This window comes from Lepidochelys olivacea (assembly GCF_965140295.1).
Source record: "Lepidochelys olivacea isolate rLepOli2 genome assembly, chromosome: 9".
Classification (NCBI taxonomy): domain Eukaryota; kingdom Metazoa; phylum Chordata; order Testudines; family Cheloniidae; genus Lepidochelys; species Lepidochelys olivacea.
This window is the reverse complement of record NC_140419.1, coordinates 45,282,406-45,309,165: the sequence shown is the minus strand read 5'-3', so window position 1 is coordinate 45,309,165 and position 26,760 is coordinate 45,282,406. Positions and strand designations below refer to the sequence as shown.

Here is a 26,760-nt window from a genome sequence, read left to right as displayed (position 1 = left end):
ATGGTAAACCTCAGTAATTTAGGGAAATCAATGAGATCATTTTGCCTACAAATCCTTAAACTCTGAGCATAAAATGTGTGGTGCTGCTGGAAATTCTAAACTGCAACCATTCCAATCCATTTTTACTACGAGTAGCATATTATGGCTTCCAGGAGCAGCAGAAGGGACGTAGCTGTTGTGCCCCAGGGTCTTACCTGTTTGCTATTCTGTGCAGCTTTAAATTATACTATTTTTTACATGTTGGGTATAACTTTACACAGCTCTCTCCACACTCAAGTTCAGAATGGTTAATCACGCATCACACACCTCCAAATGCAGCCGCTGGTCTGAAGCACCCATACCGCTGATGGCTGAGTGTTTAGAGCAAACCTCCATCCTTCCCACACAGCATCTTTCGGATCCTTCTCCACAGAATGAAGTCACACTGCTGTATCTGTGTCAATACAATCATCTCCATGACAACAGACTAGAATGTTCCAAATATAGACGTGTGACTTCACTGCACAGAGAAGGAAGAGATGCACAAAGGCCACAACTCTCTACTGAACTAACGAGATCAGACAATTGCCTGGGCCGCCTAAATATTCAGAATTAGATTAAGCCCAACATTTTCCTGAAGACACATCTTTTGTATTTTCTACTACAGGTTTCACTTGAGTTTCTGGAAAACATAACTGGCAGGGTCAATTCAAGCACAACTGGGTCTCACTGCAAAGAGTTACAACTAGGTCTCCAGCTGAAAAGCCCAAGATACAGCACGAGACCTCGTCTATGCTGTGTTAGCTTGGTGAATTCAGTGCTATGACGGTGGGGAGTAAAATGGGCAACATGTACACAGGGCTCAAGTGATGAGCACCACAGAGCGCTGTCTGCATAGAGTGCCTTGTTCTTCACACTTCAACACGACAGCCTGAATAGTAAACATCACCCGAGTACTGGGACCCTCCCCTCCCCCCGCTATGATAGGTAAATTCTCTGTGGCTGGAGGACTGACAGCACTGTTAGAGCCAGCCCTGGTTTTATTTGTTTATTTAAAACTGGAAATGGACTCACACAGCCAAATTCAAATCCAAACTATGAACGCTCCTAAATTTGGGGTGTTTGGAATCTGGGTTCTGGCCCAGCTCATAGTTGAGATGGGGCCAATTTGAGAAATTCAGATATGAGTCAGAATGATGGTTTGGGTGTTTGGATTTAGATCTGAGCTTTCAGTTTGTTGCCCAGCCCTGCATTCCTTTTCTTTATCATAGGGGCAGTGGACAACCATCAAAGTCAGCCTGCTCCTTTTTATTTAGGCTTTGCAAGGGAAGGAAGTAGAGGGAGTATGAAGTTCATGGCACCTACTGGCATGGGAAAGAGTAAGCAAAGTAAATGCTTATCAATGACATTCTGTGCCATGCCTTCTGTTCTGCCTTCAAATGGAGAACAGATCTTCAGGAGAACTCCCAACTTGATGCTTCCTTGCATGCTTGGGCAGGGAGAGGAAGGAACAAGATTGGACCAGTGTTTAAGAAAGAAGGCACCATTTAAATACTGTCCTTGGAAGGGTCTTAATTCCATAACAACTATTGCTAGATCGCATGTATATACACTCTTTATGCACCACATGCTTGGTGACAAAGGACTCCATTCATAACAGAGGGCTGCCGTGTTTAAATTGGGTTATCCATGGAATTTACTCATAAGTGCCCATTCTTACTAGCACACTGGCCTTAACATGGCTTTTGGGGATTAACAAATAACTACAGTATTGCAGCAGTGGAACAATGGGCAGCTGTGTCTAACATGGCAGTTCTCTTCTATGCCATGACTTGTTTTTTATTGAGTGCTGTAAACAGAGAGGCTAAATAAAATCTGTATGTCTAAACACAGAATCATAGACATTTGGGACTAGAAGGGACCTCAAGAGGTCATCTAGTCCAGCTCCCTGAGCTGAGGCAGGACCAAGTATACCTAGATCAGGGGTAGCCAACCTGAGGCTGAGAAGGAGCCAGAATTTACCATTGTACATTGCCAAAGAGCCACAGTAATATGTAAGCAGCCCCGCATCAGTCCGTCCCCCCCGCACTCCCAGCGCCTCCCACCCACCAGCAGCCCCTCCAATCAGCACCTCCCCAACTCTCCCCATACCTCCCAATCAGCTGTTTTGTGGCATGCAGGAGGCTCTGGGGGGGAAGAGTGAGGGCAAGGCGGCTCAGGGAAGGGGGCTGGAAGGGGCAGGGCCTGTGGCAGAGCCAGGGGTTGAGCAGTGAGCACCCCCCAGCACATTGGAAAGTTGATGCCTGTAGCTTCAGCCCCGGAGTTGGTGCCTATACAAGGAGCCGCATATTAACGCCTGAAGAGCCACTTGTGGCTCCAGAGCCACAGGTTGCCACCCCTGACCTAAATCATCCCTGACAGGTGTTTGTCTAACCTGTCAGTACAAACCTCCAGTGATGGAGACTCCCCAACCTCCCTTGGAAGCCTATTCCAGAGCTTAACTACCCTTATAGTTAGAGAGGGTTTCCTAATATCTAACTTAAACCTCCCTTTGTTGCTGATTAAGCCCATTACTTCTTGTCCTACCTTCAGTGGAGATGGAGAACAATTGATCATCATTCTCTTTGAAACAGCCCTTCACATATTTGAAGACTGCTGTCAGGTCCCCCCTCACCCCAGTCTTCTTTTCGCAAGACTAAATATGCCCAGCTTTTCTAACCTTTCCTCAAAGGTCAGGTTTTCTGAACCTTCTATCAGTTGTGTTGCTCTCTTCTAAAGACTGCAATTTATCCTTGGACCATCTAGTTACCTCAGGGTAGAACCTCAGTACTTCCAGGTAATTTTTCATACAGATCTATCTGCTCATAGCCAGGATCCATTTCTGGTGGACCTCGGAATCTGGCCTGGAATTTGCCCAAGGCTATGGCTCAGGTAAAAGCCTGCACTTCTATCAGAGTGCACTTCTATAGCAGTTATCAAATCTCAGTTCATTCGTGGTTTAAGTCTGCTAAATGCTGAGCACCTTCTTAATGTTGCTCAGGGACTCCAGTACCCACTGGAGTCAATTTGGAAGCGAGGCCATGCAGAATAGCTGAGGAGATGCACAGCAATGTGCATGATCAGATTCATGGACCGAAAAGGGGGAAGAGCTGCCACTGTTTGACACTGAATGATTTATCTGTGGATACAACATCCTGTCTGAACAGGACAGTAAGAAACAAGAGGAGATCAGAACTATTACAGCAAAACCAACACAAAAAATATACAATCTTACTTTTACACTAAGAAAATCCAAGCCTACAAATTCCAATTTGCTTCTCCACTTAACATTGTTTATTCAGAGCTCTAGGCCCCACACAGATTTTGAAAGAGCATATACAAATTCCAATGCATCAAGAGCCATATGACCCTACAGCCTCACTAAAATTGTCCCTCTTCAGTCCACCTCATATCCACAGACCTCCTCTTCCCTCTGTGTACTCACCTGGTCAACACACCGCCCCAGAAAAAGGCAGGGAGACCCGCAGCATGTTTCACGGTCAACAAATACCAAGTTATTTAAAATCAAGCTTGGGAAGTATTCTTGAGGCACAAGTTCATACTGGAAATGCCCTTATACCAGCCCCCTCCACTTAAACAGAGAAGCTGATAGGTTAAGCAACAAATGTGATCACAACTCCTATGGTATCCCACAAGGAAAAAGGCTGTCTCCTGGAGTAGTCAGGAACCAGACTAGGATTTTATATGTCAAAACCAGTCCTTTAAACCTCATCCAGAAACCAGCTGGCAGCTGGTGCAAACTATGCTACCCAAGTGTAACATGCCCCCCCTAAGAAGTGCCTGCATCAGGCAGCTACTTTCTGTACTAGCTGAAGTTTCCAGGAGTGGCCCACTCTAGAGCACAACTCAGCTTTCTAGTCTGTAGGTGACAAAAACATGTGTAACTGAGGACAAACAAACAACAAACTAGATGCAACTTTCTTGACAAGCACAGATTGATAAAGGTCCTCTGTCCCTGCTGCTACCAGGTCAGGAAGCAGACAATGATCCAACACTATTCCCAGGCAGTGAACCTGTGTAACGACTGTGGAAGCCGTTGACAATATCTTTGCCGCTTGTTCTTGTTACTCCCCCTGTCTTTAAGAATCATCTCAGCCTTTCCAGGATTGAGTCTGAGCCAGACAGCTCTCATCTGAGCCCCATGCTCTGCTACACTCTGAGTAAATGGCTGAACTGCACCCTCTAGGCCCAATAAGATGGATACTTCAGTTGCAGCTGCACGGTGGAAGAAGTGCTCTGCCCCAACACCTAGCTCAATCTCTTAATACAGGGGTTCTCAACCTTTTACTTTCTGAGACCTCCCTCCCCCCCAACACGCTATAAAAACTCCAAGGCCCACTTGTGCCACAACAACTGTTTTTCTGCATATAAAAGCCAGGCCGGCATTATGGGGTAGCAAGGAGGGCTATTACCTGGGACCCCAAACAACAGGGGGCACCGTGAAGCTAAGTTGCTTCAGGCTTTGGCTTCAGCCCTGGGTGGTAGAGCTCTGGACCCTGGGTAGCAGCTTTCTGCCCTGGGCCCTAGCAAGTCTAATGCCAACCACACTTGGTGGACCCCTGAAACCTGCTCGTGGCCCCTCAGAGGGCTCTGAGAACAACTGCCTTAACAGACCAATGTGAAATATTCCTTTCCTCTTTGTGAGCCTTATGTTACATAATTGGATCACAAATTCAGAGTTAGGGTTCGGTTTAAGGTTAGGGTTAGAATTCAGAATTCTTCCCCACCCAGAAGTGGGCCCAGACACTTAATTTTAAAAAAAATCTGCATAACTTGCTATAGATCTGATCAACAAGTTGCATTACTTCTGGTTTCTCTGTATTTTTAACTTAAGTATGCTCTTAAGAACAATAAAACTACCAATTTCAAATTCTTACAAATCAGGGTTATTTTCAGACAAGCCTTGAGGAAGGATTGGAAAAACTTTAGCCGCCTAGGGCCCCATACGATGGATGGGTAACCTCTGGTAAGCTTTTAGCAAGCATAAAGGAATGTTTAAGGGTTTGTATGTGTTTTTCTCTGTAATGCTTTTACCTACAGGAAAAAGGTGCTTGCTTAGAAAGAGCTGTGTGGTAGCTTGTAACTGCTGGCAAATACACTGTGCATAGCCCTACAGGAGAAAGTCCTGCCCATCGGCTAGATCATGAAGAGGAGCCCCGAGTCCATTTAAACTCAGGCTACTTCTCCAAAAGTCCCTTCTTTGTCTCCTGGTCTCTGGAGAATCCAGTTTGAATGGATATATGTGAGCCTTCCCAGGAGTGTGGTACTGTGGTAGCCCTCCCCTGTACAGTAGAACACAACCAGTCATAAACCATTCATTTAATAAAATGAACCCCCCAAAACACTTACATTTAATTCAACAAGGTCTCCCAAGAATATGGCAGGAAGTTGCCATATCAATCACAATAGCATCACAACAAAGTTTATGTGCTAACAGATGATCTTCCCAGCTCCACAAACATAATCTGTCTCTAGAATTACAGTGCACATTATGTCCAGACTCTCCTCCCAGTCTCAGGCTTCCACTGTATTTTTGCAGTCCTGATTAAAAACGAGGACAGTGCTGAACAGCTGAAATTATGCCTTTAAGATTCAGGCAGGACCAAAAGCAATAGCTAAGTGCTGTTGCACTATATATGATATGATCAGGGTCAGGCCCCATCCCAGATCTGTGGTGTGCACTGCAATATATCTTAAAAAAAAAAGCTATTATGCTTGTGTACGCATGCACAAGAATGGATATTTCATGACACAGCAAAACTGATGCAGGTTTGATATGCCTGATGGGTACTTGCTCAGCAGGTTACATTGACTCTGACTGCATTCATTATATGAGTCCTGTTGTTACAGAGCTGAACTCTTTACCCTTTTCTTACACTGTAAAGGATAAACAGGTTTCCGCCCACCCCCTCTGAGGCACATAGCACTGCAGGGAAAATGCCCATTCTTCAGTGAGTCTATGCTAAAATTGCACATTGGCCCCAGCAATGGGATAGAGCATACTGTACATACTATATTTCCTTTTCTTCTTAAAGCCTTCTATGTATTGCTATTTCCAAATGCCAATTTGTGCCTTTCTGCAAGTGTCTCATCTGAGTCATGAACTTGGCCCATGCTCAGCTGAAGGCTTTCAGCATCCATCGTGGGAATGTTTAGTTGGCAATCAGAATGACCATCAATAACCTAATACAAAACACCCCCTATCCCCGTTGTTGCAGCAGAACAGTCACTGAGTTACTCCTCTTTGCCTACATTTATAAAGGCAGTTTTCAACAGGGAAGAGACATTTGTAACACTAATTAAAAACTACCATGTGGAAAATGTTTCCATTATCAGGATGACAAACTCTTGCCCTGCTATCTCACTTCTACTCAGAAATATGTCTGTGCCAGCTGCTTTAAAACAAAAGTAGCCTTCACTTTAGTATTTTTCCTTACTGTGTAACGAGACACGTTTGTGATACTGTGTTGTTCTGTGATAAAGGCAGTGAATCCTTGGTTCCTGTCCGTCCCAAGGCAAGCCTATCTTAAATTTTGTTTGAGTGTCTAAAAAGGAATCCTCCCAGAAGAGTACATTCAAAATGGATTTAAACTAAAATATCAGGAGCCCATAAAAGTAAGTCAGAGCGAAGCCTCTACACACTCGTGGGGGGAACAAGTTTAGACTCGGTTGGAAGCACTTCTGAGTGCAGCAATTGTATGATGAGTCCAAGATTCATAATTAAAGACAAAACAGTACAACAGAGTAGAGAGATTCCCTGATTGCTAATGCAGTTCCCTTCCACTGTACCTTACTGCGAGGCCTTTGAACAATCTAAACCTAGTAGTCACTTTAGTGAGTTATAGGGGAGGGAGGCCGCATAGCTGATTTTCTGCATCTCTTATTATCCCAAGCACCATCATCCAAGGGTGATGGAGACAAGAGTGCCTCCCAATCCCTTTCTTCCATAAATGAGCTCTGCTACCCCACTTTTCACTCCAGCAAACACCCCTTACAAACCTTGAACAGGCAGTTTTCTTTGCAATGTGTTAAATCAGTGGCAATATTCCTATCATCATCATCGTCAACATCCAGGGAATACACATGTTGTTATAAAACTGCCCTAGAATGCATCAAGTGCAGCAGTTAACTTCTGCATCTTGCTCTGTCCCCAGATCTGTCTTTTCACTACTGACATTGGCAATAGCTTAATTTTATTCACTTATTCATTTAAAACATTTTGAGCCATAACAAAGTAAAAATGTTCTGAATCAGAAAAAACAGATGCAAAATAAATGTCTTGGTCACTTTTATATTAATTTCTAGAATAATGGATACATCTAATGCACATTATGTCCTAATAGTCTGCATATTACGAGCTGAAAAACTGAAGCACTTTTTTTTTTGTTATGGCAACACAAAACCCCTATAACTTACGCGTGTAATGGTGCATATTTATGTGCAGCTCAGCATATTTCATGCGAATTCCATTATAAGTGAATTACATTCATACACATTGTAGATTCGGTACAGTACCAAGTTTGCATGTAACAGGCCAAATATTCAGCCAACATCAAAACAGGCTTCCAAACTGTGCCCACAATTTGCGTGCTTCAGCTTGTATTCACAAAGCTAAATTTGTGAATGTAAACAGCAATGATGAGAGCAAGTTACAGCATCCAACCAACTACTTGAATCAGAAACCTGATTGCCGTGTGCGTGCGCAAGAACTGCAGATGCATTTTTAGAAGCCAATTTTCAAAACCGAGCCTAATATTAATGCCCTCTAAAGGCGTTTAAACTCCTAGAATGCTGAGATTTTTCACACTATCGGCTAAAAGAACAGTTATGAGGACATAGGGGTGTGTGTGTATATATTATCGATATAATATATATCTTTGCAGACTCTAAAGGGTTAAATTCAAATGCTCCGAAGAAAGTGTTTGGATTTTAATGTTGATTCTCCTCCTGACCCTTTTTTGGAAATTATGAAACAAATGTGGCCGTCTACAATTCTACCAACAACTGACAACCATCATGTCTGTGAAATACCTATTGACAATATACGCTTTTTAATGTTGAGCCACTTAGAGAGAGAAACATCTCTTGTATACAGATTATGGACAAAAAATGATTTGGCTCAGATAACCAGTCAGAGTTTAGCTAAACGTCTTACTTTTGGCAAATGGTGCTGAAATTTTATGAGAACAGTCTCTCATTACTGTTTATGCGAAAAACAAGTTTGCATAAATTAAGAATGCCTCCATCCAGAATTGAAACCAAACTTGTTTAGAAAGCTGAAAAAATGGGGATAACTTTTTCCCCTCTGCACTTTTTGTCTGAATAAATGGAAGGGCAGAAATACTATGAGAAAGGCTGGTCTTATGCTATGTTCCATCCAACTGAAATAAGGAGGTAATGAAAATGTCATGAGGAAGACTTTGTCTATCCAGGAGCTAAAGCCACGTAAATTAAACACAGTCAACCAGAGCTTCTAAACTCAATTTAAACCTAGTTTGCTCATGTCCACGCTTAGTTAACCTGAACTGCTGATTCAGCAAATATAATTTTAGGTCTAGTGTATAAGGGACCTACATTTGCTTTGGAGATTTCCTACCCAAACCTGCATACTGAAGAGGCTTAGATAAGCTTCTGGCAAACACTGAAACTGTTTTACGTTTAATGTTTGAACGGTTATGTACCATATAGAAAGCTCCAAAGATTAGGCAGCGGAAGGGCATTTACCACATAAAAGATATTGAACTTGTGTGTGTCTATACGCACACGTGCACACGTGTGTGTAGTTTCCAATGAAACACAAGTCAGTTACTGTTACACTGTCAATTCCCAGCTTGAAAGGTACTGGTAGATTAGACACTGTCACTGGCACATCGAGCTTGCATAAGGGTTCTTGAGACTATGGCACGGTTTGGAAAGAGTTCAATTACTCTGGGATAACAACTTAATAACTTTCCAGATTGCACCACATCATTAGCAGCATTATTAACCTGAGCTCCTATGGGCCATACTCCAGGGGAGTTCCTGCTCTTGCCTCTGTGATTTCAGGGGACTGAAAACAACAACAAATAAGTTTAACTTCAGTTTTGTGTTGAATGGTCCCTGCTATTTGGGGCTTTCAGTACATAAACTTACCATTGCAGCTCATCACTGAACTACAGGTATACTCAGATGAATAATATATTGTGTAACATCCCCTTAACCTTCAGCACCTGTAGACATACCACTGAACAGTTGGCTATTAACGAACCCTATTCAGAGAGAAGTTTCCGAGGGGTAGCTGTGTTAGTCTGTTTCAGCAAAAACAACGAGGAGTCTTGTGGCGCCTTAAAGACTAACAAATTTATTAGAGCATAAGCTTTCGTGGGCCATGACCCTCTTCTTCAGATGAATGGAGTGAAAATTACAGTAGGCAGGCATAAATATACAGCACAAGAAAAGATGGGAGTTGCCTTACCCAACTGTAATTTTCACTCCATACATCTGAAGTGGGTTATAGCCGCCGAAAGCTTATGCTCTAATAAATTTGTTAGTCTTTAAGGTGTCACAAGACTCCTTGTTGTTTTTATTCAGAGAGTCTTAGATGAGACAGGATGCCAACTATTGAGCCAGCAGCCTTTCCAGATGAGCATGAACCACCCGAGGGCCAGCTAAATTTCTCTAATTCTTAAAATGTGCAACTACCATTATTATTTGGGCATAAGCTTTCGTGGGTAAAAAAAAAAACACTTCATCAGATCTGCATCTGAAGAAGTGGTTTTTTACCCATGAAAGCTTATGCCCAAATAAATCTGTTAATCTTTAAGGTGCCACCGGACTCCTTGTTGTTTTTGTGGATACAGACTAACACGGCTACCCCCGATACTTGGTATCATTATTATATTTCAACTGGACTTGGGCAAAGATACAGAAGCAGAATACCCTAGCTATACACGGATTTACTGTGTCAAGGAGTATGGGTGAGAGGGGCTAGCCTGCACCATGATACCAAAACACACCAAACTCACCTTGTGTGGGTTTTTCCATTTTCCAATTGCCCAGAAAGGTTCAGGTCACAAGCACATCACTTTATTCCTATTGCACTGGCAGGAACTTGTCTAGTTCAGCCTCTCCTCTTATTTACAAAAAGTCTGACTTCCAACTTCCACAAGACCCAACAGCAAGGTATGTTAAATCACATAGAACAAGGTCTGAAAGGTGTGGGCAGAGGACAGGAAAAGTAACACACACACACAAATACACACACGTATGCAGGGGGACACATTAAGATTGCATCTAGTACAAATTCAGAATCCACCTCCGCCCAACAAACCTATTCAGCTTTGAAATGCCCCCTGTCCCCTGCCCTGCTCCTTTTGCCATGCAAACAAAATGGCCGTCCTACCATATGTGCCACTCTCTCCTTACCCCCTCACTCCAGTCTTCATAATCCAGCCCCATTTCATGTCGAGCTGCAGTCACCAGCGGCTCTCCCCATGTCTTCACCAAATCCCAGTTTCTCTACCCCCTCTTCACATCTCTGGGAGCTCTACCCATTCACATGGGTGTCTACTGCTCCCTTGGACAGCTGGCTGCCTTCCCCCATGATTTAATCCCACGGCCTGAAGCTCAGGCTTCTAGAACAGCAGGATGGAAGGGACAGCAGGAAGTCGGAAGAGCTTCGAAGATGCTACAGCTGTTTTACCAGCTCCATTGCAGCAGTAGTGCAAGGACTGCTCCACTTCCCCCACCTCTTGCTGCCACTCCTCGCCATCTGCAGGCCAGTCAGAGCCAAAGGGGAGTATAACTGGAAGCATAACTCCTCCCCCTGCAACCACAGCCGCTGCAACGTGGGGACTCTTCCCACCCCATCCCCAGTGCCGAATTGGCACATTGTGAAAAACAAGCATTTTCTCCTTTAAAAAAAAAAAGAAGGGAAATTCAATGCAATACCCCTCCCCCGCATTAATGCATAGTTAAAACTACAAAAAGCCAAGGAATGCTTCTCTTAAAGCTCCAAAAATCAGTATTCACTCAGCTCTATTGCATATCCATGCAGAAATGTTGTATTTTCTATTCTTGTTTTTATGGTTAAATATTCAACTAAATCACCGTTTGTGTTGAAAAATATATCCAATGTGCAACATGGCCAAGTCAATTACATAGATTTAGTATTATTGCGATAACATTAAATACAAGTAACTCAGTTAGTGTTAATATACATGCCCTAAGTATTTGATGAGGATTCCCAATTGCAGTTCAGCATTGGTTAATGAACAGTACCTCTATGTAATTATCTGAAATTATCCCCACATCAGTTTTACCTAATGGCCAGCAAATCATCATCCCGAGGCTGAGGTATCCCTGCAATTTTTCCCAAAGCATTCAGGATCTGTTTACCTCCTGCCTAACTCATCTGATATAAACTATGGCACATAATGAAAATCCAAGTTAATATGGCATGGCTTGTTTCTTTAAATCCTGGGTTTTGCCCATATTTTAAGCACCTCAGTTGATCACTTAGAACACTAGTGGGAGCTACTTTGGCAGGTGGCTCATAGAGCAATGCAGGGGAAATATATAAAGAAACACATCTGGGGAGTTTGTGAGGATGGAGTTGATTAATCCAACTGAAATCTCCTAACTCACAACATGCCACATCGAGCATAAAACAATGTCAACATGCACTAGTGTATGCTTTGAGGCAATGAATGTATTTTTTTCTTTTTGTCTCTTGAAACGTGCTGAAAGACTTTGAACTTTAAATCAATCTCCTGTTGCGTAACCTCTTCAACTGCAGCTAACTACACAACCCTGGAGAAAAGGGGTCAATGAAATTATACACTGTCGTCCACAAACACAGCTGCAGACATCAGTGCTGCAGGGAAGGGCCAGAGGAAAAAGAAAGATGCCTCAAAAGGAAATCTCTCAGACCAAACAAGAAATATGCAAACAGTTTGCTGCAGCTCTGCTAACGGGTCCCTAGTCAGCAACAATAATGCAACAAATGGAAAGAGAAATGAATAGCTCAGCTCTCACGCAGTTTTCTAGCTGTGAAAAAATTACTTCATGGTTCCCCCTCCCCCGCAAGTTTAAAGGACCACATTTTCAAGGAGGGGATGGTGGGTGCATTCAAAACTCCCACATGCACATACACAATCAAGTATATACCTATGGAAATCTGGACACAGATGCACAATTTGTGCAAGCAAATTGCAACACAGGCACAAAGGCAAGGAGGATTTGTTGTGAAACCATAGTGGCCTCCTTTAGTCAAAATATTGGTTTTCAGTGATCACCACTTTTCCATGCTCTTTTTCAAGACATAGGACAACTGAACGAACAAGAAGCACTATTCATAAAATGAAGGACTAAGCCAGCAACAAATGGACTAGAAAAGCAAAAAGACTTACCTGCAAAACTGAAACTGAAAATATCAGTAAGCAAATCCAAACTTTTCAGCTGGATAATAAAATTAAAATGAATGGGTTTGGGGAGGCACGCTAGTTTGGACAGAGAGCGTGGTGCAATACAAATTCTCAACCAGTAAATCTGGTTTCTAGTCCCCATGATACCACATACTCATTTATTGCCAAGTGTTCACAAGCAACTTTTCAAGATAGTTAAGTCCAAAGCAGACTTCAAAGAGTTAAAAAGGGATCTCACAAAACTGGGTGACTGGGCAACAAAATGGCAGATGAGATTCAATGTTGATAAATGCAAAGTAATACACATTGGAAAACATAATCCCAACTATACACACAAAATAATGGGATCTAAATCAGCTGTCACTACTCAAGAAAGAGATCTTGGGGTCATTTTGGATAGTTCTCTGAAAACATCCACTCAGTGTGCAGCAGCAGTCATAAAAGCTAACCGAATGTTAGGAACCACTAGGAAAGGGATAGATAAAAAGACAGCAAATATCATAATGCCATTATATAAATCGATGGTATGCCCACACCTTGAATACTGCATGCAGTTCTGGTTGCCTCATCTCAAAAAAAGGTGTATTAGAACTGGACAAGGTACACAGAAGGGCAACAAAAATTATTAGGGGTATTGAACAGCTTCCATATAAGGAGAGATTAAAAAGACTGGGACTTTTTAGCTTGGAAAAGAGATGACTAAGGGGGGATATGATAGAGATCTTTAAAATCGTGAATGATGTGGAGAAATGATTAAGGAAGTGTTATTTACTCCTTTACAGAACACAAGAAAGAGAGGGCACCCAATGAAATTAATAGGCAGCAGGTTTAAACAAACAAAAGGAAGTACTTTGTCACACACCGCAGAGTCAGTCTGTGGAACTCATCATCAGAGGATATTGTGAAGGCCAAAACAATAGCGGGGTTCTAAAAAGAATTAGATATGTTCATGGAGGATAGGTCCATTAATGGTTATAAGCCATGATGGTCAGGGACATAACTTCATGCTCATGCTCTGGGTGTCCCTAGCTTCTGACTGTCTGAAGCTAGGAGGGGATGACAGGGAATGGTCACTTGATAATTTCCTGTTCTGTTAATTCCCTCTGAAGAACCTGTCATTGGCCACTTGTTGGAAGACAGGATACTGGGCCAGATGGACCATTGGTCTGACCCAGTATGGCCGTTCTTATGTTCTAAAATTTGGGTGCCTCAATTTTTGGTGCCCAAAATTCATAGTTACGGTCACAAAAGCTTCCAATTTGGGCCATGTAGCGGTAAGAAGGAACTGGAGTGGTGTTGGTCCGACCTGCCTCTTATGCCCTCGGTTTGGAGCATGAGGAGGGCAGCTGTGCAGGTTCAGCACAATGGACATGACTTGCTAGAAACCTCTGGTCTGAGGCACATGGAGTGCTCGTGTACCCGAGTGTGGAATACACATAAGGACCAGCACATGAGGAAGAATCAACCCTTTACATATTTTAAGGCAGACACCCAAACAGTGAATCATCCAACATTAAAGGCTACTTTTGAATATTTGGATCTCAAGCTCTTGGTGCCACCGTTTCCTATTTGTAAAGTAAAATAAGGACAGTAATACCCCACAGTTGTGTTGTAAGGCTGAATTCATTTATGCTTTTAAAGCCCCTTAATATCCTTGAATGAAAAGCTTGATAGAATTGCAAAGCATTCTTCCTCTATATTTAGAGAGGGAGGTTCTCCACGTAATGGAGAGTGACATTCAGACCAAAAATAGCAAGGTCTGACAATAAAAAAAGACTACTATATTTGAGCCTATGCAAGTCCAAACAATGCTTTGCACAGCTTCTCCAGCTAACACTGGTGTGCACTTTTATGCTGTTACAGTGGGTCTTTTGTCTTTTAGATCTTTTTCTCATTAGTCATTCCCCCTCCAATAGCAAATTTTTAAAAATCTGTTCCCTTTATTGATCACACTAGAGCGAGATTTCTACCAAGACTAGATTTACTCAATTTGTAAAGTGGAAATACTGCTATTTACTTTCTCCACAGAGGAGATGTCTGTTTATGTTCCCTAAAGTGTTAAAATTCACCAGAAGTCTCACATAAACCTCGATTGGCCCCCTTGAACTCCAGCTTATTAAAAGAAACAATTAATTTATTTATTTTAAATGTTAGTGACTGTGCATGGAACCCAACACAAGCAATTGGATTCCACTTTTCCTGAAGATCCCCCCAAAACTTTATCAGTTATCTCTGGCTGGATCCCATCTTGGTAAACCTCCCCAAAGTCTCAGACTAGCATCAAGCACAGCAGCGAGATCATCATGGACAAAAGTCTACTGCATTTTGCAGTGGGATAGAAATATTGTTCCCCAGGTCCACCCAAAATTGTTGAGGTCGACTCTGGAAATGTGTAACACCTTTATTAATTCTCTGTAGGCTGACTCATCTTCCAACCTTCCATTTCTGCAACTCTGAAGCATCTGAACGCGCTTGGTGCATACACACACTTCCTATTCATTCTTCTGTTGGTCTCCCTAAGTGACGCAGCAGGATCTCCTCATGTACCAATTGAGATGACATGAAACCATGACAGAACTCTTGCCTTGAACCTCAGTTTACAATCCAGACTCTAGCAGTCTCATGCTTGGCCAGGTGCTTTTTAAAAATGAAATATTAAGATTTGCAGTAGATAGCACTTTAAAGTATTTAAAAAACACACTTTCAATGCAAATCTTTGAGGTTTGATTTTCCTGCTGCTCCATAACAGCACTTTGGTGCTCCTGGCCACATTAGCTTCAGCATTACCCCAGTCAGGAATAATGAGATAATAAAATCTGAGTAAAACAAATTATTTTAGGGGGAAACATGGTCTACAGTTCTAATCTTAACTCCGACATGGACTGCTTCTGTGGCTTTGAACACATTTTGCAAACGGAAACAATGCTTATGTAAGGCATTTCCAGTAGACACAGAGAAGTATGAATGCCCTTGTACAAGGCATGGGTAAGACCTCATTTGGAATAGTGTACAATTCTGGTCATCCATGTTCAAGAAATATAAACTGAAACTGCAACAGGTGGAGAGAGGAGCTACTGGGATGATCAGGAGAACGGAGAGCCTATCTTATGAGGGGAGACTGGAAGAGCTTGGCTTGTTTAGTCTTGCAAAAAGAAGGCTGACATGGGACAGGACTGTTCTCTATAAATACAGGAGGGGGTAAATACCGGGGAGGATGAAGAACGATTTAAGCTAAAGGACAATGTTGGCTCAAGAACAAATGGATACAAACTAGCCATGAACAAATTCAGCTGGAAATTAGGTTTCTAACCATCAGAAGTGGTGAGGTTCTGGAACAATCCCCTAATAGGAGTTGAGGGGTCAAATAACTTCATACATTTTGAGAGAGAGATGGACAAATTTCTGAGTGCAACTGTTTGGCAGGTTTGCTTGTGATGGTGGGGATAGGGTTCAACAGCCTTGTGGTCATTTCTGGTTTATGTCTTATGTTCCTAAAGCTCATGCTTCAGGGTTTCAGCCATCCACCAGGAAGGGTCAGAAAGGTATCCCCTCCCAATGTACTCTGTGAGGTTTTTTTTTATCCCCTTCCTCTGAATCAACAGGGAAGGCCATGGTTGAAGTCAGAAAATTGGACGGGATGGGGCAGGGCTCTGAGGTGACACCAAGCATTCTCTCTCTCTCTCTCTCTCACAGGTGCTTGCTCCCATACTCAGAGTCTAACTGATCTCTGTATGTGGGGTCAGCAAGGAATTTTTTCCTAGGTCAGATTGCCAGCGACCTGGGGATGTTTTTGCTTTCCTCTGCAACATGCGGATGCAGGTCACTTGCCATGATTATCTGGGTATATCTCACTTAATCATTTTCCTGCTATTTCAGGGGCCTTGAGCTCTAGTGCACCTCAGTGCCTCCTCTTCATAAATGATCTGAACAGGGGGTAAACAGGGAGGTGACAAAATGCAGATGATTCAATTTTTTTTTTGCAGATGATTCAAAATTATTCACGATAGTTAAGACCAAAGCTGACTGCAAAGTTACAAAGGGACCTGACAAAACTGGGCAACTGGGTGACAAAATGGCAGATGAAATTCAATGTTGATAGCTGCAAAGTCATGCACATTGGAAAACATCATCCCAACTACACATACAAAATGATGGGGTCTCAATTAGCTGTTACCACTCAAGAAAGAGATCTTGGAGTCATCGTGGACAGTTGTCTGAAAAACATCTGCTCAGTGCGGAGCAGCAGTCAAAAAAGCTAACCAAATGTTAGGAATATTAGGAAAGGGATAGATAATAGGACAGAAAATATCATAATACCACTATATAAATTCATGGTATGCCCACACTTTGAATACCACATGAAGTTCTGGTCGCCCCACCTAAAATAAACACATATATTAAGACTGAAAAAAAATACAGAGAAGGGCAACAAAAATGATTAGGGGTATGGAACAGCTTCCACTTGAGGAGAGATTAAAAAGACTTGGACTGCTCATCTTAGAAAAGAGACAATTGAGGGAGGGATATGATTGAGATCTATAAAATCATGAATGGTGTGGAGAAAGTGAAAGCATTATTTACCCTTTCACATAACACAAGAACCAGAGGTTACCCAAAGAAATTAATAGGCAATACGTTCAAACCAAACATAAGGAAGTACATCTTCACACAGTGCACAATCTGTGGAACTCATTGCCAGGGGATGTTGGAAAGGCCAAAACTATAATGGAGTTCAAAAAAGAATTAGATAAGTTCATGGAGGATACATCCATCAGTGGCTATTAGGCAAGATAATCATGGATGCAACCCCAAGCTCAGGTCTCCCCAAACTTCTGACTGCTCAAAGCTGAAACTGGATGACAGGGAGTGGATCATAATTGCCCTGTTCTGTTCATTCCCTCTGAAGCATCTGGCATTGGCTACTGTTGGAAAACAGGATACCCAGCTAGATGGATCATTGGTCTGACGCAGTGTGGCCATTCTTGTGCCAAGGCAGAGAACATATAGCAATCTAGTCTCCTACGAGTCTAATTTACTTGGTCTCTTTTCCATTGTTAGATTCAGGGTGCAGGTGCTTGGGAGTACTGATGTTCTGTGATATACAGAATATCACACTAGATGATCTAGTGGCCCCTTCTGACCTTAAACTCTATGACTAGGATTAATGGTAGCATTCTTGAGGAGCAGAGTCTCCTAGGCTTCAGTGAATTACTTCTCTTAAACTATTACATCAAGAACATAATGATGAAACTAGATTTTTTTCTCCCTCAGAGTCCTCAAACTTTGACTCCGTGCCTCACTCACCTCTGTACTTCCTGTTAGATGCATGTGGTGCCCACAAAACAGCCCTGTGCCGCACGTACGGCTGTACCACAAATGAATGTGTATAGAAAACCCTTTGAAATTAAAAATAAAAGTATCATCCCAGTGCTAGGCACGATTCACACCTGTTGATTTAATCTGATCCGTTCTGAGTGCTCTTCCCAAAGAAGAAACCTGAGGGGGCAAATGCTCAAGGGCCTCAGACAGGGCAGTGCAGATGCAGCCATGCTCTGTTCAGTGATAAAAAGATTGTATTGAACAGCATGCCATTTACAGCAGAGTGACGCTTTTACAAGGCCCTTCATGATCTAACAGTATACACACCTAAGGCAAGATATACCACCACAGCTAAAATTTCTACCTAGGCACGCCTCTGGCTGGTAGCACAGAGCAATGCTGCCTGGAAAATGGCAGTCAGCTGACATGCTTGGAGACACTTGTCTGAACTGGCTTAAGGAAGAAACTAGTTTGCTGCAGCCCTGCTAAAAATCTCCCCAGCCTGCAACAGTCAGGCAACAAATGTGAGAAGAAACGAACAGCTGGGCGATCTCCGCGGCGGTCTCCCTGCTAAACTGTCAGCCAGGAATGACAGTCTTCTTCCCAGGCTCACAACTCATGTGTCCAGACCCTAAACACACAAGACAGTGACCAAACAACGAGAATTACATATGCAGGCAGGAGTGAACATCCCTGAAAAATCCTGAGAACACAGAGAATCGACCCATGAGTCGAGAAAATAGATGCACAACTTGTACAGTCAGCTCAAATGCCTTGCTTTCCCTAGCCTCTGTGTGCTAGAATGCAAACCTTGCTGTCCCTCTCATCTGGATATTTTATAAAAGAGAAGATACACTCCACACTGTCATTTAAACAGAAAAATGACCGCACTGGAGACTAGGTCTGTATATTAATAGTGCAAAGAGAAAGACCATTCCAAAGGGAAAGGATAGCTTTGAGTTGGTGAGAGTCTAAGCAATGTTTCTGCAGCCTTTAAGAACCCATTTCTTGCTACCTGATCCAAGAAGTGTTCCAGGGTTCTCTGTCATTTCACTTACAACTAAGAGACCACGCAGCCCACTTCCAACTTATGGAATTTCCCCAGATGGTCTGATTTTGTTTCTCAAGGTCACTGCAATATCACGTAGCAATAAAAGAGCTTCTCTTACCTGTAGCTGAATGGAGACTCTCCAGACTCCAGTATCTTGACAGTACGCCTCTCATCCCACCACCACCACACACTACCCCGCTGCTATCCGAATCTGAACCCGGAGAGAGCCCAGAGCTTCCACTGCTACTGCAATTTTCTCCACTGTGTGCCCCACTGGACTCGCTGGGGCATTGCTGGGTCCTCATGCAGACAGGTAAAAGTGAGAGCCAAGGGCTCTGCTGGGCTGGAGGAGGAAAGAGGCTGAGCACTCTGTGGCTGCACTCAGGGCAGTGGTACCTGGTACTGCTGTCTAAGGGCTGAGCTGCATTCCTAGCCCCTTCCCCGCTAGTCGGCTGCACGATGCAACCTGACATCATAGGGGTCCACTAAGGAGGCTCCCTCTGTGGCAGCTGAAAAGCTCTCAGCTGCAGTTTCCTGAAGCAGTTTTGTACTAAAGCCAGTCTCAATGCGTTAAAAAACCCAGGGCGGGACAGAGATCTTCGTTTCCAGTTCCACAGAACTGTCAGATTAAACCACAAATGGGGACAGCAGAATTCATACATCTTTAAAAGGCCCAAGCAAGAAAGACCTTGTGTTATCTGCTTCCCCAGAGAACACTCAGAAAGGACTTAACATGCAAACTAATCATGGTCAGTACTGGCTGCTGCTGCTGTTGCTATTAAAAACTATTTTAAGTACTTAGAACAAGAATTGAAAATGAAAAATAAATGCTCAAAGCTGGAACAGAAGATTGGGATTCAGTGAGGCTGCTGCTGCGAGCATGTGAGCTTTGAATAATATCATTTATCATCCGCTCCCATACTATAGAACTGGGATGGTCTCTCGGTTCAGTTATGTGATTGCTTGCAGAAGACCCAAGTTAAACTGAATGATTGACTCCCTTGTCTTAGTTAATTAAAATATTCTTGTTAGCTTCCAAGTGCCAGAGTATGTCGATAGCATGGAAAGAAGAGGTGATCTGCAGGGATGCCATTTTCCTGGAAGATGAAGCAACAACTGTTCTGTCCACAAGAGCTTTGAAGCATGGCACAGGTTCCAGTGCAAAGGGACACTTCCAGACCAGCCTCTCCTTGCCACACCCATCAAAAATCCTGCCTTGAGGCTGCAGTTTTGTCAAACACTTTTAAAAATAAGCCAGCAGTGAGCACACGGTTTGCACTGTAGCAGAGATTGTGCAAAACTGCTCACACCGGTGAGAAATGAGGATTTCACATTTTTTGTTTATGTAAAAAGAAGGGAACTCACAGTTAGCAAAACCAGCACCCTTTAAGGTGTATCACGAGTATTTTCATAGGGCCAGGTCAACCCATGAGAGCTATGCTGAGGGTTCTGAAATTCTCAAGCCTACCAGTCAAAGGAAGGTACATTATTGCAGACAGACAGCCTGACTATCCCATTACCTCCAACTATTTCACATCAGTGGAACCTGATCGACTTCAGTGAAGTTATTCCTAGTTTACACGGGTGTAAGACCAGAATCAGGCCCACAATCGGCTGCCTCCTTCCTCTACCCACAAGGTTCCAGGCACTAGTGGCAGCTGAGGGAGCCTCAGGCACTATGGCTCCTGCAGTGAATGGAGTTACTCCAGATTTACACCACTGGAACTTGAGATCTTGCCCCTCCGCTCTGTATTGCCAGTGATAGTAAGATATTTCTGGAGGGTTCAGGGAAATTGCCTGTTAGTTTAATGCTTCCCATTTCCCGTAACACGCAGAGAGATGGAGGCACATCTCTCTCATATGTAGAGCTTCGTGGCTGACATTAGTAATAGACATATCAGTCACCCTGGGCAGAGCTCTGAAGTGGCAAGGGCCCCTGTAGTAAAACAAAAAAGACAAGCCTTCAACCAGATGGGTCAGCTGCGACAGCCACCCCATCATGCTTCCATTAGTAGGGCAGACGGATACGTCTTTAAAAGTGCCCTTTTTCTAGGGTTTTTATTAGACTAGGATGAAATCTGGGGATTTGGTTCAGCAAACCTTAAACAAAGTTTTCTAACTCTTCACATGTAATCCCTGCCGAGGAAAGACATTTTAAAAAGAGGTGTTGTCTAGTGGTCTGAGAACAGGCATTGGATCCAGGAATCCCAGAGTTCAAAATCCCACCCCTGATACCACCTGCCTTTCTGGCCTTGGATTAGACATTTCACCTTCATTTCCCTACCTGAAAAATGGGGATAACGTTTACCCCCCTCACTGGGTCTATGAGAATTACTGTTTATAACAGGCCATAAGGATGAAAACAACTCTTTAGTGTGATTGTTTTTGCCCTTTCCCCTTTGGTGTTCCTCCTAGGGTCCTGGTCCAGCATGTACCAGGCTCTGTGTAAAACCTTGGATGGTTCTCTAGAGGTAGACTTTTCTTTGGTTACTCCAAATTTTTGGAGAGGCTAGCCTTACGTCATTTCATCCTTCTTTCTCAGAAAAGATATCTGTCATAATGATGGTCCATGCAGCTATATAATCTATGCCTTTGTTTTCTCTGAGGAGTCTGTGAGCTGCCATTTTGTGCCTCTGTTCAGAAGCAGAATGTTACAGTGTGAACATAGTGTTCTCTCATAAGACTTTATGTTTGTTCTCCATTCATTGTTCTCTCAATCCAACATAAAATACACGGACTAAAATACACACACTTTGGCCTTTGTATATGAAAAAGCAAAACGATGGTGAGGATCTCCGAAAGTGATAAAGGAAAGTCAGAACAATGAATTTATGGATAAAGCTGATCTGGGCTCTGATTAGCTGAAGCACACAACAGATCAGCTCTAAGCCAGTCAAAATCCAGCAGGTTACTCTACGATATCAACATCCATCAGATAAAGTAATCAATGTTTACGTCAAGATTTTCCTAAATTCTCCTAATACCATATTTAGGTTTAATAAGGGTAATTTGATTTTCAAAGGTGCTGACAAATCCCACTGAAATTAATGGTAGCTCCTTAGAAGATTAAGCCACTATTATTGAGATTCCTAAATACAGATCTAGGACCCTAACTTTAGATACCAGGGTTTTACATTTTTGGCTTTAATAATTCTATCAAAGGGAAATAAAGATGTTATCCCACAGTCACTTTCTCCTGCTTTGACATAGAAATCACTTTGGGTTTGCCTCAGTAGTGGGGCAGGAGAATATTTTCCTGGGATAGAGTTCTATTCCACTGATGCTTTCTCAAATGGAAAACCTATTGAAAAAAACACTTCTGGTTATGACAAAGCACTTAACATTGTCCAGCCATTCAGACAGCTTGTCCTTGAACAGACCACTATGTCTTTATAATAAGCAGCACTTGGAGTAGCAGCAATAATAATGTTCCCTTTCCACTGGGGATGAGGGAGTTCCATTAAATTATCTTTTAAATACAGAAAAATGAAAGACACCTGTGGTTTCATCATATTTGAATACATGGACCCTACTGTGTCTCTCAATATAGAAATGTCCCTGCATCCTCAGGTTGACTGAAAAAGAACTACTTCCTCTTTGCTGTCCAGTCAAATCTAACCAGAATTGCTCATATTATAACACACACTAAAGGAAGCATTGATTGATGGGGACATATAACAAGAACCAATATCAATAGTGGGGTTACACACATTAAGTATAACTAGAGTGAATCAGAGAGGCAGTGCGGTCTAGGAGGACACTTGATGTGGAATGAGGAGATCTAGATTTTACTCCCACCTCTGCCACTGATCCACTGTAAATCATTCTCTCTGTGCGCCTTTGTTTACCCTCCCACCCTTTGCTTGTCTTTTCTATTTAACCTGAAAGCTGCTAGGGACTCTTACAATGTGTTTGTACAACCCCTATCGCAATAGGTCCCTAATCTCAGGTGGAACCTGTAGGTGCTATTGTAATAGTAATAATAAAATAGTGACCTCATGGTGTCAGGGGATAGGCACATTTTAATACAATGTAAGGAATATATAAATACTATAAAGCATGGCTGCAGAAATCCCACTCAGGAACCCCATCCCACCTTGCAGAGATGCCATCTACTAACACATTTCAGGCAGAAACTTTTTCTTTGGATTGGTTTTCTTCTGAGAGTTTTGGGGGAGCGCAAAGATGGGATAAAGTATTATCTGTATTGTAGCAGGCCTATGGACTCCAGTCACAAATGAGGGCCCTTTTGTGCTAGATGCCGTACCACACATAACAAGAAGGCAATCTTTGTCCAGGAGACCTTAATCAAATATCCCCTGTGTTTACCTATTCTAGTCTTTTGTGTTTGAAGATGGCTAATTTGGGGGAGGGAGGCAAATGGATTGTCTACAGAGCCGTTTATACTTTTCTAGAATTTGCTTTCACTTTCCCATAAAAAAAATGGATAAAAAAGGTTTTGTGGATATACAAAAACATTTTTCCCTAGGTAGGTAGTGCGCACGTTCCCATTTAAACCCTCTCTTATACACAGGTACGCAGTAATGTTTCACACTGGGAACCAGCTAGCACAGCTTTCAATATAGGATACATGTGGCAATCTTTGAGAGAGTACACATTGCCAGAGCAAACACCGGTGGTTAAGATTAGACGCAGTATGTCAATCTTAAATCCATTTAATCTTTCTATGATTTATAGACAGAGTGCAAAATAAAGATGACATTGCAATTAGCTTCCAACCATCTAAACTCTATAATACTCTCTCCATGGTTAAGAGAGGAAGGAATTGACATTTCAAGGTACAACACTAGCTTTTAAGTTGTGCGAGTGAGAACACACACACACACACACACGTGCACACCCCTCCTACACACACACTTTTTTTGTTCTATAATGTCAGTTTCATAACCACTTTGCCCTTCAAGAAGAAAAAGGACAAAAAACTATGTAAGTAAAACAGCCCATCTTGTTATTTAGCTAAACTACAAGACTGCTAAATATTTATAAAATATGATGAAGACCTCTTATTAAGCTATTATTTCCCCCCTTGAATAGATTTCTCCAGCAGTTGTCAAACATCTTCATATTAACTGTTGCCCAGTGTGAGCATAACAGCCTATCCAGAGCTGGGAAACCAGGATGAAAGTCAGCCACAGGATGCTGAGTAAACAAACAGTCTCTCTGCTGAAAAAACACTTTCCTGTACCCCAAGCAGATCATCTCACTAAGCGAATCCCTAACTTTGCTTCCATTGACACTGCTCTCTGTGTGTCTATTTAATGCAGATGTAAAAACTCACTTTACATGGGGCTTATACAAAAATAAAAATGGGCCAGGTTTCCCAGGTGCCATGGCCAGAGCAATGTGGCCACTGGAAAGAAGGGAGCGAGCTCAGGGCTCATTCCAGCGTCAGTACTGATGCTGCAGTGCACCCTGGTGAGCAGCTGAAGCATACCCAGAGGCACCATTCTTTAGTTCATCTCTTGGATTGTCACAGGGCAGTTAAGTTAAATATCCTTTGGCTCTTAATGCTGGTCTACATGGAGGAAATTTCCAAAAAAATCAACCTGGTTTTAAAATTGGTTCAGCTGGGCCAGCGTTAAAACTTGCTGGAGAAATAGTGTAGACCAGGCTTAAGAGGTATGAACTGGTTACAAGAATAAGGTGGTCTCATCTGGTTCACTAAGAGTGATCCTATCCCCCTAAATCAGGTCTACACTTCAACCATGACCAGTTTTAAAACTGGTTTAGCAGATCCAGTTTGAATTTAGGAGGAAATTTTCCCAGTGTGACAGGCCCTTATCAAACAGTGTAGATGATATCCTTGCTGTCTTGGTTAGCTGAAAGAGGTTTTCAAATTGAAGGCTACTGTCTGCTGTTTCCGAGAACATGAGGGATGTTTCATTTGCCTAGAGAGGCAAGGCAATGCCAGCCACTGCGGTAACACATTACTTCAGAAAGTCCTTAGACCATTCCTCGGGTAGGAACTCTCCAGCTGCCATTATGTTTTGTTTTGTTCACACTGAGTTCCAACACTTGGTTCTAGACACAGCCCTGTTTTATTATTCACAGCAAGTGTGGCATAAGATGCATCCTTTTATAAAACATTTACTTTGGTTTCAGTGGCGGCCTTTTGATCTGACATTCCACCTGTCTACACTCACCCCATGAGGAGAGAACAAACTCTGTTGATTTTGATTGACCTGGACTACATCATCCAAACGTTTCATGACAGTCTGGCAGTGGAACAACCCCTAACAGGTTTCCTTGGACCAAAACCATCAGGACAGCCATCCCCTCAGGGCTCTCCTAATGCTTTTATCCATCCATTCTTCAAACCATGGCCCCCAAAAATGTCACCATTCCTCTCTTCTAGGAGGTCAGTGACCAGCCCTCCTTCCCTTCTTTGTACTGGGCCCAGCAGCCCCTCTTTGGGACCTTCAGAGGGTGCCAAGTAGCTGCTTCTTCACATCTTCTAGAAACCAGGCTTGGGCTGCTCTCTCCAAACCACCAGAGTCTTGATGAGAGGAAAAGCGGTGTTCCTTGTCGTCCCTTGTACTCACACACTGGAGTGGGAGATGGGAAAACACTCCCTTTTCTACTTTAGGAAACTGCTAGCATCATAGACTCCCATAATGCCCAGTGTGCAGATATTAGAGAATACATTAAGTCTTGTGCAGTGTCAATATTCCTGTGATGAGCCAGCTGTCATGGTAGAAGAAATGTTTCCTTTCTTCTCTCACCCTATAATGGAATGAGGCAGGTATTTTCCTGGACCACACCAAAGACTCCAGCAGTTTGTGTGTGCACAGTGGGCTATGCCAGGATGCCACCCCAGAAGCCAAATGATGGGAGGACAATTCACATAACACGCCCTGAAAGTTTGGGAGAGAGTACTCAGCCTCAAAACAGGGAGGTGCTGGCAAGGCGAGAGGCAACTGGCCCACCTGAAGAGAGCAACGATAATGCTGGGGTTCGGCCCTGGTGCTTTGAAGGAGGGAGGGAGAGATGGGCCAGCTGACAGGGAGGGGAATGTACTTTTCAACTAATCTCATCCCAGGTCTCCAAACTGTTTGTGGATCTAGGATGTTTGCAACTAGGATCAGAACCTGAATTTTGCTCCCAGTCTCCAGACAAGTTGATCTTGTCCTCTGAGGCAGCATACTGAGACACAGTTTCTCAGGAATATAGGGCCCAAAACATAAAGGATTCATAGATCAAAGTCAATACCTGGAATTGCAGCAGGTAATGGGTAGGAAGCCAGTAGAGCCTCTGGAGAAGAGTTGTGTTATATGTCCTATGGTCGACTTTGCTAAGCAGGTGGACATCCATGTACTGCACTCACCGAAGCTCCCAATTTGTTTTTTTCAAATATACCATCACCTGTGGTACACTGCAGTAGTCCAGTTACAGCAGCACAGGTAACTGTTGCCAAGCATCAACTGGAGAGGAAAGGTCATAACCATCTAACTAAACACTAATGGCAAAAGCACTTAGTGTAGCAACCAATGCCACCTTAGATTCCCAGAGCAGCCAGGAGTTCCACTTCAGATTGCAAATCTCCTTGACAAACCATGGTCCTATCTCCCTCAATAACCTTTGCAGAGCACAACCACTTACCAGTATCACCCCACACTTGTCTGGACTCAGGCTCAACACACACATTTTCATTCAGACTCCACCGCACATCGGGAAAACAATACACAAGCAACTGATTTTTAGTAAAAAGTAGTTAGAGCTGCATCTCCTCCACCTAATAGTCTCTCATAAGCTTTCCTAGTGGCCCCATTGAACAAAGGGGTGACAGATTGGAACTTTGCAGAACTTTACAAGAAACTGCCCTTGGAACATGCAATTAACTGTCCGACCCCAACCTCCGGAGTCTCTTAGAGAAAAGAATCAAACTATTGCATCTCGTTTATCCCAGACATGAATGGCAGGCAGGCA

General features: G+C 42.9%; 1 protein-coding gene across 3 annotated transcripts in view; it reads right to left on the bottom strand.

Moving 5' to 3' along the window:
* The window catches only part of ARHGEF4 (Rho guanine nucleotide exchange factor 4), a 178,595-nt gene that overhangs the window by 130,874 nt on the left and 20,961 nt on the right, over positions 1-26,760 (bottom strand). Inside the window, exon 1 of one of the 3 annotated variants that reach the window (XM_084638302.1) lies at positions 18,932-19,296. The exons of the other annotated variants lie outside the window; for them this stretch is intronic. Coding sequence (XP_084494428.1) covers positions 18,932-19,289 — 358 coding nt within the window. The 5' untranslated portion in view covers positions 19,290-19,296. Of the gene's footprint in view, positions 1-18,931; positions 19,297-26,760 lie in introns of those variants that run through there. 3 annotated transcript variants of the gene reach the window in all.